The sequence below is a fragment of the Scardinius erythrophthalmus genome (assembly GCF_964197995.2).
Source record: "Scardinius erythrophthalmus genome assembly, chromosome: 5".
Classification (NCBI taxonomy): Eukaryota; Metazoa; Chordata; class Actinopteri; order Cypriniformes; family Leuciscidae; genus Scardinius; species Scardinius erythrophthalmus.
Window position 1 is genome coordinate 31,325,985 of NC_138225.1, and position 21,520 is coordinate 31,347,504.

Sequence of the window (21,520 nt, forward strand, 5' to 3'; positions counted from 1 at the left end):
ATAATAACCTTATAACCTCATTCCTTATAGCTGCACACGCATACTGTAACACAATCAGTGCTTGAAGCCATTTAACTGTATTTCCATTGGGTGAGAGCGCATGTCTTTGGGCGTGAGCTCTCAGTGCAAACAAAACCATCCAGCTGGTGTATTTTACAGAACACAAGTCTTTGAAGCAAAGAGCTTGTGCAACCAGTACGATACTATGGAGAGGAGAGCTCAAGCCCTAAAAGACTACATACTGAAGCAGCCTGTTTGGAAGAAGGAGAACCTTAATCCCAAAACATGGTTAAAATCAGACCACGTCAAAGGTTTCAGTGAATTTATTTTGCCAAAGGACATTGGTGAAGATGGTGGTTATGATAGCAAGGAGATGTGTGAGTATATACCATCTTGCTTGAATGTCCTAATGATATTTCTTCTGTTTTACACTTGTCCTCTGTACTATTAGCTGATAAAATGGTCCTATTTACATGTTAATAATTATCACGAAAATTGAGAAACAATTTTGTATTTGATCTGAACAGCCTATATTTGCTAAATTTTGTGTTACATGTAAAATCATAAGACTTTAGGTTTTTTTTTTAGTTTTTTTTTTTTGTACTTCCAGGAATTTTCTGGCTTTAGAAAAAGTTAAACACTATCCACAGCATTTGTGGCATAATGTTGATTACCACAATTTCCACTTTAATTATTAATTCATTTTAATTAATAAAATCTGGGTTACAGTGAACGATTTACAATTGGGCAAATCTGTAAACGTAAAATTGCTCACTGTTTCAATACTATAACAACAAGACATAAACAGTATGTGTTATCATGAATTTAGTGTGGAAAGAATCAACCTTTACAACTTTCTTGTCTTGACAACCCAAGTCAACAGTTTACAAAATTTTAACAGCAGAATTTTAAGTTCTTTTGTAAAATGTAACCTTCACATTTTTGCTTTTATATACTCCAAAAATTGGCATTGTTCACTTTTTTTTTCTTTTTTTTTTTTTTTTTGCCGCTCTAGCGGTTAATAAACAGAACTGCACGCGTCTTGCGGAAGAACATTAGCCGGAGCTACTTCTGTGTTTATGTCTATGACGAGTCACGCATGTACTGGGCTACTCCACAGCGGTGACGACCAGAGCCAGTCTAAATAGTCCGAATATAAACATTTATTATAGGTGTACCGTAGTGATTCGGGTTAAGACAAAAACACAGTTTAGAAAACGAATTCATGATGTATTTGCTGTATAATTTAGAATTTGTTTTAAACTTTGAACACAAAAAGTTACATACAGCCGCTTTAAAGATAAACATTTTTTATTGTATTGAATATTAAAGCCTCAAATTCTGTCGATTGAGGCTTCACTTGTACTGAACCTGAAATGTTCCTAAATGTAGGAATCAGTTTAGAATTTCAGTACACAGTATAGCATATCACACAAATGTGCCTGTCGTGTTCATCAACCACTTGGCATCATGTCTTCCAGCTATCCTTAAAGTGAACGCCCAAAACACAAACTGTAGGCTACTCAGTGATATTTATACATCTCTGTGTACACCAAATAGAATAGTACTTAAATAGTTTACTTGTTTTTCCTGTAGTCTACAAAAAATACCATGTAATAGGCTACCATTGTACTCCAGTGTAAATACTATGTAAATGTTGAACCAATATGAATATGATAATCATGCCATGATCTAATAGCCTACATCACTCTACCATGGTGCCGCCACAATACTTTTTGTAAAGTACTTGTCAGTGCTATTGAAATGATGATTTGACCCATACAGTGCTGGAGGTTGAGAAAGACTTCATAGAAGCAGCAAAGAGAAACGACGTGGAGGGCATGAAACTTCTAGTGAGAGGCGTTAATGTCAATGCCAAGAATGTGGTATGTCAATAAACATCTAACTTACGCAGGTGTGCAATTTTTTTGCTGTAGCAAATACAGATATGTTTGTTCACCATTTCGGAGCAGTTCTTATTAATCTTGTGTCTACTGTTAGCACGGTCGAACTGCTCTTCATTATGCCGTGGCCTTCAGAAATGTGGAAGTTGTTGATATGCTCCTTCGAAGGAGGGCCAAACTAGATTTACAAGATAAGGTATGTTTGCCCAAGCATTAATGATTTACCCTGTTACCCTTAAGATCAATATGGTACTCATACTGTGTTTCTGCAGCATGGACTGACTGCTGTTCACTTAGCAGCATGGTTTGGGAGTTTGGAAATCCTCAAGTTACTTGTTCAAAGTGGAGCTGACCAAAGCATTGAAAATACGGTGAGGTGTTCGCTTACTGCACAGACTAGTGATTCATATATATATATATATATATATATATATATATATATATATATATATATATATATATATATATATATATATATATATATAATGGATAATTGAGGATGGACCAATTATTCAATGACCCTTTGTCAATTATTCTTTACATAATCAACACCAATAGCACAACATTTACATATTTTGATCTTGGTCATTTAAATTGTTTTAGATTTTCTCAAAATAATTTATCAGAAACTCACGACCACCCTTGACCTTTAATCTAAAAAAAGAACTTCTGGCTTTTTATTGCTGTAACACAACTGGCATTAAAACTATTAGATTTATGTGAATGAACATAAACTGATTTAACAATTGATTTATTCAATAAATTCATATTAATTTCACTTTTAAATGTTTACCTTTTTTATTAGCTGGAAAATGTTCTCAAATCAGCAAGATTTAAGTGTTTTAAACCATATTTGTTTTCCATTGTAATTGTGTACATTGCAAATGTCATAAAAAGTGAGAGACAACATGTGTCATTGCAATTGTATGGCATCTCATACAGCTTACTCATAAAGGTAAACATTTAGGACATTTTAGAGCTTAATGTAAATCATTGTATGTTCAGGAGGGCCTGAACATGATGCACTGCGCTGCCATGAACAATCACACTGATATTGTTGAGTACATTTTTGATGACCTGCAAATGGGAGAACTTGACAAAGAAGAACAAGTAAGGAAACAGCAGCTCATCTTATATTAAAAACAACGATAATCAGAATAAAAAAAGTTACATAATATAAAGATAATGTCCCTATAAGAGACCTTCAATACACACAAAGATAAAGTGTGTTGTTCTTCTGTCAGTATGGTAACAGACCCTTTGCCCTGGCCGCAGCACACGGCTGTGTTCGCATGCTACAGATGCTGATGGGGGAACCTTACAAAATGGCCACCATGGAGGAAAATAAGGTTCATTTATTGAATCCTTTCGTTTATAGATGGTTTGTTTAAAGGAACACTCCGACTTTTTGGGACTTTAGCTTATTCACAGTATCCCCCAGAGTTAGATAAGTCCATACATACCTTTTTCATTTCTGTGCGTTCTGTAAGTGTTATTTGATGCACTCACCGCTAGCCTATCTTAGCACAAAGACTGGATGTAAATGGATAAGGTAGCATACTAATCCCAATAAGTGATATAGTCCCAATCTGTATAGTCACAGCGTGTACAAATAACAAGGCTATATGAGACAGAGACCATTTTTAATCGTATAAATACTGGGAACTATATTCTCACTAGGCGTAGGAGCACAGCTACTTGGGCGGAGTGGCTACTTGGGCGGAGTGATTAGCGCAGCACACGAGACGCCCTGTTGATGGTTCCGTAAACAAAACAAACGTGACTAACTAGCTAGTAGCGAACGTGACTCGTGATCATGGCTGACTTTGAGGAATTGTCAGAGGAATTTTACTGGGTATCAAACCAAGATCCAGATCCATATAGTTTTGAGCCAGAATACACAGACGAGGAGTTACAAACTTTGGAAGCTGTAAGACGATACAGCGAACACCCATGATTGTAAACTATAAATTTACTATCTAGTAATTGCTGACTCTATTACTTCAACTCCTCACCATAGGGCGTCTCGTGTGCTGCGCTAATCACTCCGCCCAAGTAGCTGTGCTTCTACGCCTAGTGAGAATATAGTTCCCAGTATTTATATGATTAAAAATGGTCTCTGTCTCATATAGCCTTGTTATTTGTACACGCTGTGACTATACAGATCACAACATGTAAATAGGAAAATGTTTGCATTATTTTGTCACTTATTGGGATTAGTATGCTACCTTATCCATTTACATCCAGTCTTTGTGCTAAGCTAGGCTAGCGGTGGGTGCGTCAAATAACACTTACAGAACGCACAGAAATGAAAAAGGTATGTATGGACTTATCTAACTCTGGGGGATACTGTGAATAAGCTAAAGTCCCAAAAAGTCAGAGTGTTCCTTTAATACAAAGAAAGTGCATGTTGTAGCTGTAATCATTTTTGGTCACGCTTTATATAAGGTGTCTTTAACTACTATTTATTTACAATAGTTATTTTCATTGTTAGGTTCAATGTACTTACTGTGTTTATGCATTATTGCAATGCACTTTTGCTGCTATTGAAATTAGGTTTAGGGCAGGTTTGTAAGGAAGGGTCAACGGTGTAATTTTAGATGAAATTACAGAAATGAATTAAAGCTGTAATTCCATGCAGGGATTTTTAAAATATAAGTACACTGTAAAAACCTGTATGTATTTTTTATTATTATTATTGTAGCAGGACATGACTTTTCCTTTCTGGTTGACAGGTTGGAGACACACCTCTGCATCTGGCAGCAAAGCACGGTCAACATGAAACACTGCAGCTACTTCTAGACAACTTTGACATTCGCAATGAGGTCAACCAGGTAATAATCTGTCCTTTTAGGCATTATCAACACCTGTTCCAGAATCACACAGGTATCATGAGAGTGAGACACACATTGATTTGATTCATTTGCTATGTGTGTGTAGGCGGGGCAGACCGCTCTGTATCTGGCTGCAGATGGAGCTCATGAGGATTGTGTACAAGCCCTGCTGGAGGCACAATGTGACCCAAACATCTTTACCTTAGTATGTACTGAGGGGATGATTTTAAACACTCCTTTTGATTGCTACTTCTGGATAATAATGACAGACTCAGACTATTTGAGAATGAATTAATTTAACCATGAAATATAGAACATATTCAGCATTGTTTCTTAGATTATGGTTACCTGTGATGATTTTCAGAGCAGAAGCAGCCCTCTGCATCCAGTCTGTGAGAGGGGACACTTTCCAATTGTAAAACTCCTCCTGAATAGTGGAGCCCAAATAAACACCCAGAACCAGGTGAGAAATATCATTTCACTTTTTTTTTCTGCTGCCTGAAATTTTTGATGCTATTCACATTAATCTCTGTATCTCACACTAATCTCTACATGATAATCTTTCAAATGTGTAATAAACATTGTCATTAAAGTATCTAGTTGAAGAGATCTGCTTTCAATAACTGATCAGTATATTTTAGTAAAATAAAGATTTACTTCAGATAGCTTTAATGTACACTATTGTTAAAAAAAAGTGGGATCAGGAAGAAATTAATAAAAAAATTCCGCAAGGATTTATCAGATTTATCAAAAGTGATAATAAAGACATTTTATAATGTAACAAAAAATGTACCAGCACAACTGTTTTCAGCATTGATGATAATAATAATAAATGTTTCTTGAACACCAATGAATGTTCATTTATAAAACACTAACTTATGTTTAACTTGAAATGTGTATGAACATTAACAAAGAATAATGAATGCTGAAAATTAATTGTCATTTTTTTATGTTAGCTACTTCAATAATATTAGCACAGTGTGTGCATATATATATATATACACATACACACACACACACACACACACACACATATAATACACTAAAATGCACTAATGCTAGATTAATCAAGATTGATTGATTGTTTCAGCATATGCACACTCCATTCCATCTGGCAGTGAAGAACTGTCATATTCCTGTAATCCACACCCTACTTGAGGCTGGCTGTGATCCAAACATAACAGATCATGTGCGTCTACTCACCTACTTTCATCCATCATTTATGAAATGATATTTGTCATTGCATTCATGTGTTTCAGTATTTTTTTTTTTCATTCAACACACTCAGATGGGACAAACTGCACTCCATATCGCTGCTGAGATGGGGAAGGTGGATGTGGTCGAGATGATTCTGAAAGCCGAGGTGGATCTGGAGATTCGGGACAGGGTGACAGACCGTGTCTGACATATTACAGTGCCTGATAAAGGTTTAAAAATGTGGTAGAGAAATAGGCAATTTAGGAGAAGTTTGTTTTTAACATATTATTTTCCTTTACAGCAAAATAAAACAGTTCTTGGAGTGGCGGCGAGGGGGAATATGGTTATAATTGTGGACATGATCATCAAAGCTGAGAGATATTTCAGATGGAAGTGCAATTATCAAATGGTGGGTATTCAGATTTCCAATTTGGTCAAAGCAAGCCATGAAATAAATGGTATTGTGTGTTGTAAAAGAGTGGGAAGAACATTTTCCTCCCACCAAATGTCACGTGCTGCTATAACCTCAGCCACTCTCTATTAAACCCAGTGCTGGAAGTGTAATGCAATTTTAAAGCATGTATAATTCCATTCAGAAAGGTCACCACAGCGCATTTATTTGCACAAGGATTGTATATGTCAAAAATGATCATCTTAACAACAGCGAACATGGACTAATAATATTCAATGTGCTGTATATACCTGTGCTAATTTCAGCACGTGGCGAATCTGGCCTTTCTCAGAGCTTGATGTTATTTGATTACCCTTTCAGAATCATACAGATGCTATTGAGAGCCTTCACAGCGAATCACCATTGACGTTTAAATTAGATCACTCCCCTGACACGAATCCGCTGCGTGATGTAATATGGGAGCTCGCATACAAACACCTAAAGCGCAATGACTGGAAGAAGTTGGCAGAATTCTGGGAGTTCACAGAGGATCAGGTGGCTGCCATCGAGGAGCAGTGGACAGGTCAGAGCGAGATGCTTTACCATCAGATCTTCTATATAATCTTATCTTTATGTTCAGAAGAACCTCAAAATAAACCCCTAACAGGGAGTTCAGCAGCACCAACAGACAATCTTAGACCAATAACTGATGGATGAAACTAATAATATTACTCTAAAATGTACACTACCACCAGTGTTGGGGATTACAAGTAACACAAGTTAAGTAAAGATTCCTTTTTTCAAGTAACAAGTAATGCATTACTTTTTACTTTTTCAAATAAGTAATGCAAATTACTTTTTCACATTTATTGACTAACACCTCTCTTGCCCCATGATGAGAGAAATTGGTAGTAAGTTGCAGAGGCGTTGTGTATTTGGCTATTATTAGGTTATTGTAGTTCTAGAACACTGTGGACATGCATTTACTCATCTCACTTGTACAAAAACAGATTCAGTATTCCTAAAAATGGATAAAAACAGTGAAATGCAAACTCAGAATATTATGCAAACCTGCAATAATTAAATACTAAATATATATATATATACTTCATGGCTCGGTTCCACAGACAGGGCTTGGATTAAGCCGGGATTACGCTTTAGCTTAATTAGGGCATTTAAGTAGCTTTTATAAACGTCCCCTAGAAGAATAAAAACAACATTACTGGTGTTCATCTAGAGACAAAACAATGGCACTGACATATTTTCACTTATGCCCGTGCAAGTTGCTTTCTGTTAAAACGGCTCAAACATGCATTTTAGTCTGGGACTAGACTTCCTTATTTGTGTAGGGCGATGATCTTCTCTTAGCTTTTTGGGCCATATTTCTAACATGCAGTCAAACATGACAGTTAACATACCTAGCCCATTCAGATATTAAATCTAATATTATTCAACCCTGTGAATAGAATCCCTCACAACAGCACAAATCTGCTGATGCAACTAATCAAGGACTTCATTAGTTGCACCAGGTGTACTTGAGACAACACCTGTTCTGCAGATTTTCGCTGTTGTGAGGGATTCTATTCAGGGGGTTGAATCATTTTGAGACTGCAGAAGTCATTAAAAGTTGCATTTTCAGTTGAGTTTGGGGAAAACCACTTTTCAATTTCAATTACTTTTGATTTGTTCAGTCTGTAAATTGCCAATAAACTTGATTTGCAATGGGTGTTCAATAATTTCGACTACAACTGTGTGTATATATATAGGTCCTAACAGTTTCCAAGAGCATGGGAACAGGATGCTTCTGATTTGGCTTCATAGAATCTTGATAGAAGGGAGCAACCCAGCCAAAGGCCTGTATGAGGGGCTGCTTTCTGTTGGGATTACAAAGATTGCTGGTAGGATGTTTTTACTAATCTTTACAGTATGCTGTTATCTTTGTTTTCAATGTCTTGAAGGACGCATCAATAATAAACTGTATAGTATTTGCGACATCTTTTAAATGGTACATTTATTAGAGAGTGAGTTTTACAGTCCTTTATAATGTCCCTTACATTAAAAATAGCAGAAAGGAAAGAGTGAAATCTCATTACATACATTTGTCTCATCCCCAGAAAAAATAAGAATGGAGGGATCAAACGCTGATACAAGGAAATGCACAGTTTCATGAATCCAAGTTGCTAAAGAGAAATAAAAGATGCTATGGACTAAAAATTGTGCTTTATTTCCTAATTGAGACGCATGGAGATCCAGCAGCTAACTTTAATAAAACCTGTGAATTAAGATACAGTGCAAACTAATACAGAAGCTAACTGATCTAAAACAATCAGGAAACTGTTATGGATTTTGATTATGGCTTTGTAAAACATTATAAAGTAAAAGGTGACACTTATACAAACAATTTTTATTAAATAAAAGAAACTATATCACGTAATAAATAATGTTTCTTCAATTAAAAGTGTTCATTTGGCAAATTTAGTATATAAACATCTTACTTCATTTCCACCATGTTATGATTAAAAAATAAATACAATTTTGTACTAAAAATGTATTAACCTAATTTAAAGCCTCAAAACCTGACAAATTAAATACTTTGAATTACAGTATCCAGACCTGACACATAAATGAGCAAGTGTGTGTGTGAGAGAGAGAGTGTGTGTTAGTCCACAACTTTGATGGAGTGGATGTGAAATGAGGAGGAGGAGGGGCCTCTAGGCTGGCTGGAGGAGCTCTTGCTGCTGGAGACATTCTGACTCTGAAGAGCGGCGCGAGGGAACTTAGCTGCTGTTGCCTGACCAACAGTGAGCTGTACATGGGGTGGAAAGACGGAAATGGAATGATCACTATGTTTAATGTTCTGATATCATCACGTGTACTTAGACATTTGTAGGGATGTTCCTTTATACCTGAGTGACAGGGTGATGTCTTTCTACTACAACTGAGCTCATGGGAGGAGCCACACCCATGACATGCAGGGCTGTAGGGGGGCGGCCCGTCCGGTTATGCTCTGCCCGTCCTGTCAAACGAGCAGTTACTGTCTTAGAGGCTTTCTGCTTGCCAGCTGTTACTATCCGTGCGTTCACCTAAAGAAGAGAACATTTTAGAAGCAAGTAGTTTTCAGAAAATACACACAATACACATGTACAAGCATTTTGAAAAGCAGCTTAGAAACAGTTTCAGCAAGCTGATATAAAATATTCAGAAATCTGCTTGCAGTGACGGTACCTGTCTGAAGGAGCTTGCACTGCCCCCTGGTGGAACAGTGGAGTTTACCACTGTGGTGGAGAGAAGGGTTTCTGCTCTCGGGCCTGTGATTGAGCTAGGCTGAGAGAGAAAAGGTTCCTGAAAAGAGAGCAATAAATACATTAACAAAGATTAAATTGTCATGTAAAAGTTATGAAATTAATAAAATTCAATAAAAATTTATCTATATTAATTCAATAAGTCCTTGAAGTCATCATTAAACAGAAGTTGCAATAGTCTTTTCTTCCCTATTGAGACATATCCCGAGTGAAACGGCTTCTGGAACAAGAAAAGTGTAGAGTGGGACTTGATTTTGTCCAATGGGAACTGATTGGATAGTTGTGGTTTACCATTATTGTGATTTCCTGTGAGTGACAGTTTTTCGTGCCCTTGCACCAGTAAACACGTTATCAGAGAATAGATTAAAGATAACGAGGGCACATTGTTGTTTTTTTAAATAATGATGTACATAGATAGATCATTTAATACTGAAATATTCTATAAAAAAAGTTCATTTTAATTTCAGAATGACTTTGAAAAGTCAATCATTTATCTATACATAAACATCAACAGTAATATTGGCCATGCAAAGTTTCATTTTATAGGCTGACATTAGTCTGAGTAAATGGCATATGTCATAAAAACACTGGGGGGAAAAAAAAAACAATACAATTTCGAACTGATGCTCCAAGCATAATGTTGAAATGAAGAGCGTCTCATACAAATGCATATCAATATGAAAGCATTGTACAATAAATTTGACTGCTGGTTTCAAGGAATCGTTTAAAATCTTGTCCACAAGATTCAACAAGTGTTTGTTGCATGTCTTACCGCCTCTACATCGTCTGTATTGCTGTGGGAGGGGCCCGGCTGTATTGGACTCTCCATGACAGTTGGACTGAGCCGTGCAGACGAGACAGTACGTGGAGGGTGATTAGCCATTGAGCTGGTGCTTGGCTCGTCCCCTGGAGGTGGAGCATCTACACACACAAAAATAAAGGCTGGACTGGTTATACTGCTTAAGGTTTGATCTATGAGACATTTACAGCCCTACTTTAATTTCAATTATTCTTTCAGATTTTATTTCATTCTTTTAATATCAAAATGATGTCTAAGATTTGAATAATAAGGGTGTGGAGTATCCGTCATAACTTACACTTCAATTATGTAACAATCAATCATCTTAAACTGCTACATCATGCCTTCACAAATGTAATCATTCCCACTTTAATTGAGCTGAATCTCTCTATTGTCTTACCACGGTCCAGTCTACCCGCTTCTCCAGTGTTAAACATACTAAGGGCCTCGATGTTGAGCGCACAGACCCCACGCATAAAAGCTTTCTTCATAGAGTCCTCGTAGCGCTCTCGCTCCGTGTGCAGCCTATGGATCTCAGCTTGAGCTTTCTGGAGCTCCTCTACATGCTGACAAACACAATATTAAACTTTCATATCATGTCCACATCCAGTAACTTATTAAACATGGAATCAATGCTGAAATGCTAAAATTTTCGTGTGGGTTTCACTCACCTGTGCCATCTTGGCCTCATAGTCTGTAGAGAGCTGCATGCAGACGTCCTCTGCTCTGGCACAACAAGCTCTCTCCACACGCTCCCGCCACCTGTTCTGGATGAGCGAGTGCCAGCCCGCCCAAACCTTCCTCTTGAGCTGCAAATGATAGTGCTGCTCGGCCAGTCTGCCCCCCTGTGCCTAAAACACAGAGAAATGCATTTGATCAGATTCGGAAGATTTCAATAAGGCTTGTTTTTGAAAGAAGTCTTACGTTCACCAAGGCTGTATTAGTTTGGTCAAAAAATAAAGTTAGTAAAAACAGTAATAGTATTACAAATTAAAAGAACTGTTGTATTTAAATATATCTGAAATTGTAATTTATTCCTGTGAAGGCAATGCTGAATTTTCAGCATCATTACTGTCACATGATCCTTCAGAAATCATTTTAATATGCTGATTTGGTGCTCAAGAAGCATTTCTTATTATTATCAAACAGTTGTGCCGCCTAATATTTTTGTGAAAGACATTATTTGTTTAAAAAACAAAATAAAACAATGGGCAAAAAATAAGGGTGATGCTGCATTCATGCCGAACGTCACTGCTGTTGTTTTGGCTTCAGTACATCTTTAAAGGGACAGTTCACCCAAAAATAACAAATTCTGTCAGAATTTACTCACCCTCATGTTGATTCAGACCCCTAAGACCTAAACTTAATCATATAAAGTAGGGCTGTCAAAAGATTAATCGCAATTAATCGCATCCAAAATAAAAGTTTGTGTTTAAATAATATATGTGTGTGTACTGTGTATAATTAAATTTGTATATATAAATACACACATATGCTTGTATATATTTAAGAAAAATGTGTAATTTATATATAAAAAAATATATATTTATATATAATATAAATTATATATAAATATATACAGTATATGTATGCAAATATTTCTTAAATATATACATGCATGTGTGTGTATTTATATATACAAAATAATTCTACACAGTACACACACATATATTATGTAAACACAAACTTTTATTTTGGATGCGATTAATCGCGATTAATCTTTTGACAGCCCTAATATAAAGCAATCATCTCTCCTCCCAAGACTTGGATTAAACCACTCAATTAATACAGATTAATTGTAGGATGCCTTGGATCTTGTAATTTTTGGTAACCTGGACTTCCAATGGAGGGACATTGAAATGATCTTAACATGCGTTTTTAAGATTAACCAGACTTATGGGTTTGAAACGACATGAGGGTGAGTAAATGCTGACAGAATTTTCATTTTGGAGTGAACTGTCCCTTTAAATGCAGATAGTCTGCAAATTTGAAATGAGAAAATGAATACAAAACACAATCCTGTCTTAACTCTCAATCTGACATGAGTAAACAGCATTGTCTGAAAAACACCTGCCCTGTGTGTGTGTGTGTGTGTGTGTGTGTGTGTGTGTGTGCAGTCAGTCAGAGCTGCCCCGGCCGTCTCACCTCCTCTCTGGCAGAACACTGCTGCAGTCTCCACTGGGTAAAACTCCTCATCAGCTCCAGCTTCTCCCTCTGCCTGTCAACCGCCCTGCTCAGATTCACTATCACCTGCAGAAGGCAAAGGCCAAGGAGGAGATGACAGACTGGAAAACAGACACTTACAGCCTGTTGAAAATTGTGAGTCAGAGCCACATGTGTTTGTGTTTAGAATGACAAATTCTGTGTTGCTGTTTCATGTACTATTTCCCAATATTTTGCACCCGTATCTTATTATATTCAATACCAATATCGCTAATGTTTATTAGCTTAATGCTGCAGGACCAGCCAATTAGTTTAAATAAACAACATCTCTGACTTAAAGCATGTTCACACCAAGAATGATAGCTATAACAATAACTATATTAGCGTCCACACCATAGACTATAAAAACAAATATGGACGTTGTGTCCATGACATCACCCGTAGGTTTCTAAAGAATGTTTTTGAAGCCCAAAGTGGGTGGAGCCAGTAGTTGCCATCGTGGCAGCACGTCATTCCCGGATAAACGAAAATGGGCAAAGAGGCGGGATTAGCTGAGGTGACGTGACGGCTAACAGACAGCAGACAAACAGCTAGTATGACAGCAGCGGCAATCCACCCGTCACTCAAGTGGCCACGCCCATAATTATGCTGAACTTTATGGCTTAATATAATTTAAACGGATGAGTTATAAAAAAAATTCACCCCCCTCACAGTTGTCATGAAGGGCAAAATTAGCTATAAAGACCAAAATCACTTCTTTTTGTACCAGGCTGCAAACATATTTTTTTCTGCTGTAAAGTTGGGCATTTTAACATTGATGTTGGCCAGTTGATGAATTGCAGTTTAAGCCACTTCTGTTTTGGATTCAAGGGAGAGACTGGAAGGTTGCCGCTTGGTCCACACCAGTGGACGATGTTGTTGTGTTTATTCTAAGTTTTGTCATCTGCTGCTTTAAATGCTCCAGCTCTTTAATGCAGGAAGTATTATGATTGGCTGTCAAGGTTATCGTTCATCAGCTGGATACAATTATTTTGAGTGCGATTCCAACAATATAATTTCTCTGTGCCGTGGTTGTTGTAGTGGTGTGGACTTTGTTATCCTTTTATATTTAGAACTATATCTTAACCTTTATAGTTATCATCCTTGGTGTGAATGGGGCTTTAGTCTCAATATCTGTGCACACCTCATCTTTCCTCTGGTTAGAGATCTGGTAGGTGTTGACCAGGTCTTTGAGACCATCCATCTCAGCATTTACAGCAGCCATATGTGCCGCATGTTTCTCCCTCTCCTTCTTAAGCTCCAGTCTGTGCTGCTCCACACAAGCCAGTTTCCACTTCCTCAGCTCCATCAACACATTACTCTGCACACAGACCAAGAAACAGTTCCTATAATGTATTACGGTATGCAGCAAAATGGTACAAAACATACAATTGCAAGACATACCTTAAGGTTTGTGCTCCAGGTGTCCAAAATGTTCTCCATCCTGTTCAGATTCTCATCTGAGATGAACATCTCTGTCATGACGGTGATCAGAGCATCAGCACTGCTTTGTCCTGATATGTCTGATCTTTCCTCAGATGAGACAGACCTGGCTGCCATGCACTCACCTGAAGTAAAAGCAATATTATATATCAGATAGTTCCGACTCTTAGGGGCACTTTCCTGACAAGCATTACTGACACACTGCAAGCAGAGAGAATGGAGCTCTCATTTCTGCTCGCCTTTCTTTAGAACATTTGCAGTACATTCGCAGTAGATAGATAAAAATGGCGTCATGTGCTGATGCTTAGAAAACAAAACTAGAGGTTAAAAAAACATTTTTCCGCCTTCTCCTGCATCATCATTACTAAGGGAACATTGGTAAACAGCAGCTGCTTTGATGATACAAACGCATCACAGTTCAGACCCAAATAATATTATGTGAACACAATCCAGCGGGACAGGGGGGAGAAATCTAACTCGGGTTCGGACCAGGCAATCGAACCAAGTGTAAAAGCACCCTAAATTCTGATTGAATGAGACACAATTAAAAGAAATAAAGGCCTTTTTAAATGGCTTCATGATGTTACCCTCAGATGTTCGACTTGGCGCTCTGGATTCTTCTAATGGAGGAGTTGGTGTAGCCCCGTTGTTTGGATGCCCTTCATTATCTGAAATAAAACAACACTTTTCTCAACCTTTTTGACTCCAAGACAATATTTGAAGGCCCCCAAAAATATTTCTGATACTTACAATACGAAAGAAAATGCTCATTTTCAAACTTTTTATTTACAGAAACTAGGAGTGACAAAATATTCCAAATAATTAAATTCCATAACTGAATGTTCTTCATGGTTTGCATTGTTTATTACCAATTAACTTGCATGGCGTTTCTAGTTTTTTTGTTTTATTATAAATAGCAATTTCTACCCAACTAAATATTTTAAGAGCTTTATTTACATTTGATATATAAATTATATTTTTCCATTTTAAAAAAATCCACAACTTTTCCATTTCTAGAAATCACACTTTTACAATTCTCACATTCAGTATATCCAGTTTGTCAAAGATCATGAGAACCCTGGTTTTAAAATAAAAATGGCAGTTGTTAATGAAGCAAATTAAATTAAGTAAAATTATTTTTAGCTGTCTAGATTGTATAAACCTTGTTTTGTCTTATTTTAAATCATTTTAAGCAGGCCCAAGTAAGACACCAATTAGCTGGTTCAGGTGTGTTTAATTGGGGTTGGAGCTAAACTCTGCAGAACAGTGGCCCTCCAGGACCGAGTTTGGAGACCCCTGATTGTAAGCTATCCTGTGGCCACTTTGGAAGTGTGCTGAGATCCCCTAGTGCAGGGGTGTCCAGTCCTGCTCCTGGAGGGTCACTGTCCTGCAGAGTTTAGCTCCAACCCCAATTAAACACACCTGAACAGCTAATCAAGATCTTATTAGGCATACTACAAACATCCAGGCAGGAGTGTTGAAGCAGTGGCCCTCCAGGATCAGGTTTGGATAACCCTACCCTAGAGACCCAGGCTGGAAATCACTGCTTTATGAACCTTTCAACCAAAAAATGTATTACAATATTAGTGTCTGCAATTTAGACTGATCTAGCATTATTATCTCCTAACTATGTGTTACATTTTAGCAAGGAATCCATTCAATAAGGAGTCTACCTGCAGAAGGCTGAGCTGGTGTGTCTCTTTTAGTAGTATGCTGTGAACTAGAGAGTTGAGTTGTACTCAAGTTGAGCTGTGATGGGAGACTCAGTTCATATTTAGGAGTCACAACAGCATACCGAAGAAGTTCTTCGTATTCATCCTGAAAATTTGAAAGAAGAGGAACAACACCAAAGTGTCCTTTAAACGGACAGGACAGAAAATCAGTCACTTATCTTAGTGACTTTTGCAATGGTGGATATAATAACTCACCTGAAGCACAGAGGAAACTGAGCTGCCTCTGTCTGAATCTCTTGGTAAATCTGGACTATTGCGCTCCCCTTCATCTGATGACATCTGAAATACAGAATGAACGAGGACTTGTGATCTATGACAATGTTTAGATGACTCATTTTACTTCAAATTGACCAAAAGAACCGATTCCTCTTAAAAAGAAGAATCCTGTTTACTTTATAGTTACTTCAAACCTGTCTAACTCTACAAAGTTATCATTGTTAAAAAAAACTATTTAAATCTATCAGCTAATAATTAATATTTGCCATAAAAAACACTAATAATAATCATGTACTTGTATAACGATACATAAGTCGAAGGACCAACGAACTTTGCAATGTTTTTGTATATTTGAGCAGCAGTGATATATCAACGAAGTTAGGTAAGAAAACAGTTAACTTAGCAGTGTTTATTATAATGTTCTTCTATTATATTGTACAGTCGCAGGTAACTTAGAGGTTTTAACAACTAGTCCCTGAGCTAAAGCAAAAGTGTTTGCTAATGTCTATTATAATTTTCTTCTATTATATTGTGCAGTCGCAGGTAGAGTTTTAACAACTAACGCTAGTCCCTGAGCTAAAGCAAAAGTGCAACCTCAGTTCCTGCTAAAGCTTCATAACACTGTGTTAGCCTCTTACTGAGTTCCTAGGCTAAATCTACAAAGCATCATGTCGGGTGCGGTAAAGAGAGGAAACTCTACGATCATTACCTTCTTAGCTAGAGTTTTAAAGGGTGTTTGCTCCTCTGTTAACACAATGAATGCTTTCAATCTGCAAGTGCACACTCTACTGTTAAAAGCCCTGTTTCAAACTGCTAGCCGCTAGAGTAAACGTCTATTTGATTGGTTGAAAATTTGGCACGTCAATCTTAGCTATTGTGATTGGGTAGATTGTTTCCGTGGTAACAGATACGCGGAAACGTCGGTTGTATCCACTCTTTTGTATCGTTCTGTTGACATGTATCACAGACACTCACAACGGCAAAAACAGTGCAGTCATTAAAAAAATAGGCTTTTTTGAATGTTTCTTTTCTGTTCTTTAAAGGGTAAAATTGCCATAAAAAAATCACTTAATTTAATTAGCAACCTAGTATTACGGAATAGTGTGTATTCATAGATATTTGTTTTATTTATTTCAATGTTACATTTTTGTTTTAATCCATTAACTTTCTGATTATTTCCAGGTTTCAAATAGATTTTGAATAACATATTTGCAATGTGATCTCAGACTTTTGGACCCTTCTAATTTAGTCATCAACTTAGAAATAAATAAAGGAAATCAGAGAAGAAAATCAAAGGAAATTCTAAGGCCAAATAGATAGCTTAGCATATCATAACATTAAAGCATCAAGAATCATAGCGGCAACTGAAGCTCGTGAATTGAATGAATGAATCAGAACTTATAATGCAGTGATCATCATGAGTGAAAGCACTGCACTGTTTCATCCTAAACCCTGCAGGTATGTGTTGGAGTGCTTCATAATTCGGCCACCAGAAGAGCCTTCTGAGTGGATACTTACTTACTCTCTGATGACTACAATAACTTCAAGGCTTTTTTTATTTTAAAAGGTAGGCTAGATTTAGACATGTAATACACTACATTACACCAAAACACAATATAGGCCTATATGTACCCTGATTACTGATGTTCTGAGGCCCTAGTTTAAAGAGAATTGAAAGGAACTAGAATATCATTTACAAAAGTGGTTAGCTTACAAAAGTAGTTAGCTTTTTTTTTTTTTTTTGCATAGAACATTTAACTTTGCATAGAATTGCATTGAACACTGAATTGCATAGAACATTGGCACTGACCCCAGTGGATTAGCCTACAACTCTCAGCCTACAGCACTGAATAACACAGGGACACATGCAGGCTATTTAGAGTTTGGCTCATAATCTGGGTAAATTATTGCTCTATTGCACCTCCTTGATAAAATGTGCAGCTTGATTTCAAATACAGCTTCTGAATCTTAGTCTGAAAAGCACAACCATGTTTATGTTTTCCCTCACTTGAAAGTCGGCCCACATTCTATACCCACAACCTGGTTCAATTTGTTCCAGGACAATAGTCTCGAGCCATTAAATTAACTTTCTCCCCTGTGATGTTTCTGTTTGGTATTTGCGGGCTTCAGGATGCAGAAACTGTTGGACAGAAGTAGAGTTGAGTTACAGTAGGAGGTTAATCGAGTAGCAAAAAGCTTCTGTTAGCAGTTTCAATGACATTTATTGGTTCTCAAGATCATGTAATTGTGTTGTACAAAGAAGTCTATTATCTTTCTCGGCAGAGTTTGATCTTAAGTGGACAGATTATTTTTCCTGCATGAATGAGCATAAAATGAATCAAATGTATCTGAAATGAATAATGAGCCATGTCATAAGTTCAGCTCCAGTTTTTTGACACATTTTCCTTTAGAAACTTTAAAATTAAAGGGATCATTGCATTTGACAGTTAAAAAATTGGCGAACTTCAATTGTTCTAAAAATTTTCATGACAATTGCGGTGAATCATTTAGGCTAATTGGGACATGCACACACAAGTTGTGTTACCATGTTTTATGGAGACTTTCCATAGACATAATAATGTTTATACTGTACAAACTATATATTCTATCCCCTAACTCTAAACTTTCCTATCACAGAAAATGTTCTGCATTTACATAAAAAAAAAAAAAAAACATAATTCTGTATGAATATAAGCTGTTTTCTTCATGGGGACCCAAAAATGTGGGGATATTTGGTAACAGAGAAAACAATGCACATAATTCATGTTACAGCTATAGGGTTTGCACTTTGAATAGTTTGGATATTTGAAATATGTGATCAGATATGTAGAGCATATGCAGAACTCCCCTATTATTATGCAGGGAATCCTTCATAGGCAGCAACAGCTGTCATAAAGCTGCTCTACTCTGAAGCACTGCAGCAATAGAAATGCCTTTGAGGTATTGCTCAAAACTAAGACATGCAGACAGGTTGTGAATTATAGGATTTATTTCAAAGTTCTTCATTTCTGTTTTAAATTCAATGATGATATCTTGTATGAAGCAATAGTGTGTAAAGTGAGTTCTTATTCAGCATCATTTGTATTCATTTGCTATAAGAGGAAACATAAAGCTGGTGTATATGTATATATATGATGTATTATTGCAAGTTGATCTATTTGAAGTTTTAGCTAAAATGGTTTAACTTCCGTTTGTAAGATGGAGAGGCCAATCTAATGACTACTGAGCTGTTATTATGACACAACCCATCTTAGCTTTTATTATTGTCATGATGAGTCTTTTGTGGTCAAGCCCCTTTATTAAACGTAGGGTAGGTTAGGTTGAAACTCTCTTCACATCCTGATAGCAATCGATAATAGAAGTGATCTAAATATTAAACCATGTATCTTCTGAAGTCCCATGACCAAAAAATTATAGCAACCCTTGACGTTCCCGTCAGAGCTGTTCACGTCATAGAGGCCTCATTAGTGGCCGGTTCAATGGGCCGTGGCCCTGTCCCAAATGGCACCCTAAACACTTGCGTATTATTTCATACGAGTCCGCACTTTCGTGACGTAACGCCGCTTTGACTGTCGGGAAGAAGTCTGCTGCGGAGCTCGCTTCAGTGCAGGCTCTGCAAAAGTGAGCATCGAGGGCACATATCGACCACAAAAGGGGCGAGCAACCTTCTGAAACCTACAATGACAAATGGGACACCCTACGGTCTCATAGACTTAACAGACACGCACACGGGGCAGCCATTGTAAGTCTAAAAAGACAGAGTTCAAATGAAGTGTGCAAATTGCGACAGGGCCAATAGGCTATGTAAACCGTCAGCCATATTGAAACGGTCAAGTCCGTGAACATTCGGGAGCAAGTTGACTGAGCAACCATAGTTAGACACATGAATATATTTGAAATAAACTTCAGCAGATTATTTTGCTAAACTAACACAACACAACATGACAAAGGTGTCAGCTCACACAACATAAAAAATTCCCATAGTAAAAGTACAAATATTAAAAGTACCATAGTAAAAAAAAAATGTATATTGAGTTAATACATATATAAACACAAACCAACACAATCTCACCTGTTAAAGGTTATCCCATTTCTTCGGAAATTTAAATCTCAACAGTTTCACAACCAGAAGCTGCACAATGTTGTTGTGGCATCATTGATTCTTACAGTGAGTGACGACACGCGGACTGTTGCAAGATGGCGGGCTCGCCGACGTCTGGAGCGGTCGAATGTGACATCACGTGTATGGTTCACCTATATCTATGTCAACACTATCAACAATATTCAGCAGTCAGGTGGTACAAGTAAGAGCTCTATAAGTTTTTTACATTTATTATTATTGAGATTTTGTGTGCTTTGAGACAGGGCTTGACATTAACTTTTTTGCTCACCAGCCACTGTGGTTTTCCAAAGTTACTAGCCATTCAGCATTTTCACTGGCCACAGTTTTGACATCAATAACATGGGGAAAAACTGCCATATAAATATTTGTAATATCATCTCATAATTTGGCAGCAGGTATATTAGGCTGCTGTCTCTTTAAGACCTGACTCACAGATCCTTTAGGCTATACTTAGACTAGTAAACATGCATTATCTTTTTCAACTGTTTATGTTCACTTAAAACATAACTGACTGTGTTTATGTAAATGCTCGCCAAGACCGGCATTTTGACATTATTTTGTGTGTATTTAACTGTTTAAGCGCAATACGGTCAATCCAATTCAAGCCCTGTAACACAAACAATATTCATCCGTAGCAAATGAAACGAGTGAGTGAGGGGAGGCAGGATTGTGTGCCTATAAAATTCAAGCTGCAAAAGTAGCTAGTATAGGAGAGACTGAATTACACGCCACTGCTGAAATCCACCCGCATTTGGCGGGTTGGGGGTGTTAATGTCAAGCCCTGCTTTGAGACATAAAGTTATTTGATTGCGTCTCTTGTGGCACTTGCAGACTCTGCTGTGTGTGTGCTCATATCATATAAGGGGGTATGGCTATGGAGGATGTTCGGAAGGCAAGTGGGGGCTAGCCTTTTTTTTTCCATACTGTGGAAGTCAATGGGGCCCATCAACTGTTTGGTTACCCATATTTCTTCAAAATATCTTCTTTTGTGTTCATATCAGCAAAAGAAAGAAATTCATACAGGTTTAGAACAACTTGAGGGTGAGTAAATGATGATAGAATTTTTATTTTTTGGTGAACTATCCCTTTAATGAGATTACAGATTAAGGAGTGAGACACTGAATCTGAATATTCTGCTATTCTTTGTAAAAATCCAATGAAAGCATTGACATAATGGCATATTAGAACAGTTATAAAGATTTCAAGTAGGTATGCTGACTCACGTGCATGAAAACAGTCATCCAATATGGTTCTGTGTCGACATGAAATATGTGATTGACTTGTCTTGATGTAAATAATCCTAAAATGTATTTCTTCTGCATATTTTTTTTTTTGCTCAATTTTATTTACTCTTAAAGATTTAACTAGCTGAATTT

The 21,520-nt window shown here is 37.1% G+C and overlaps 2 protein-coding genes across 5 annotated transcripts; one reads left to right on the forward strand and one right to left on the reverse strand.

Moving 5' to 3' along the window:
- Positions 1–205: 205 nt before the first annotated feature.
- ankdd1b (ankyrin repeat and death domain containing 1B) lies at positions 206–8,535 on the forward strand (the record flags this gene model as incomplete). The annotated part of the gene is made up of 15 exons (XM_081365130.1): positions 206–377; positions 1,786–1,886; positions 2,002–2,100; positions 2,177–2,275; positions 2,910–3,014; positions 3,149–3,253; positions 4,640–4,738; positions 4,845–4,943; positions 5,103–5,201; positions 5,829–5,927; positions 6,027–6,125; positions 6,237–6,344; positions 6,708–6,909; positions 8,093–8,224; positions 8,441–8,535. 15 exons carry the CDS (start codon positions 206–208, stop codon positions 8,494–8,496), a joined length of 1,674 nt encoding a protein of 557 aa, XP_081221256.1. The 3' UTR covers positions 8,497–8,535.
- poc5 (POC5 centriolar protein homolog (Chlamydomonas)) lies at positions 8,309–16,833 on the reverse strand. 4 transcript variants are annotated; one of them, XM_081365126.1, is made up of 13 exons: positions 16,731–16,833; positions 16,001–16,084; positions 15,746–15,890; positions 14,660–14,740; positions 14,034–14,197; positions 13,774–13,950; positions 12,573–12,677; positions 11,099–11,278; positions 10,828–10,993; positions 10,401–10,549; positions 9,552–9,668; positions 9,233–9,409; positions 8,315–9,132 (listed from the first exon to the last, which is right to left on the reverse strand). In XM_081365126.1, the coding sequence occupies exons 2-13, from the start codon at positions 16,082–16,084 to the stop codon at positions 8,986–8,988; spliced, it is 1,692 nt and encodes a 563-aa protein (XP_081221252.1). In that variant the 5' UTR covers positions 16,731–16,833; the 3' UTR covers positions 8,315–8,985. The 4 variants fall into 4 exon arrangements, with proteins under 4 accessions (XP_081221255.1, XP_081221252.1, XP_081221254.1 ...); XM_081365129.1 differs by lacking the exons at positions 15,746–15,890; positions 16,001–16,084; positions 16,731–16,833 and adding exons at positions 14,823–14,867; positions 15,114–15,236 and having other exon boundaries at positions 8,309–9,132; XM_081365128.1 differs by lacking the exons at positions 15,746–15,890; positions 16,001–16,084; positions 16,731–16,833 and adding an exon at positions 15,114–15,246.
- Between the last annotated feature and the right edge of the window lie 4,687 nt (positions 16,834–21,520).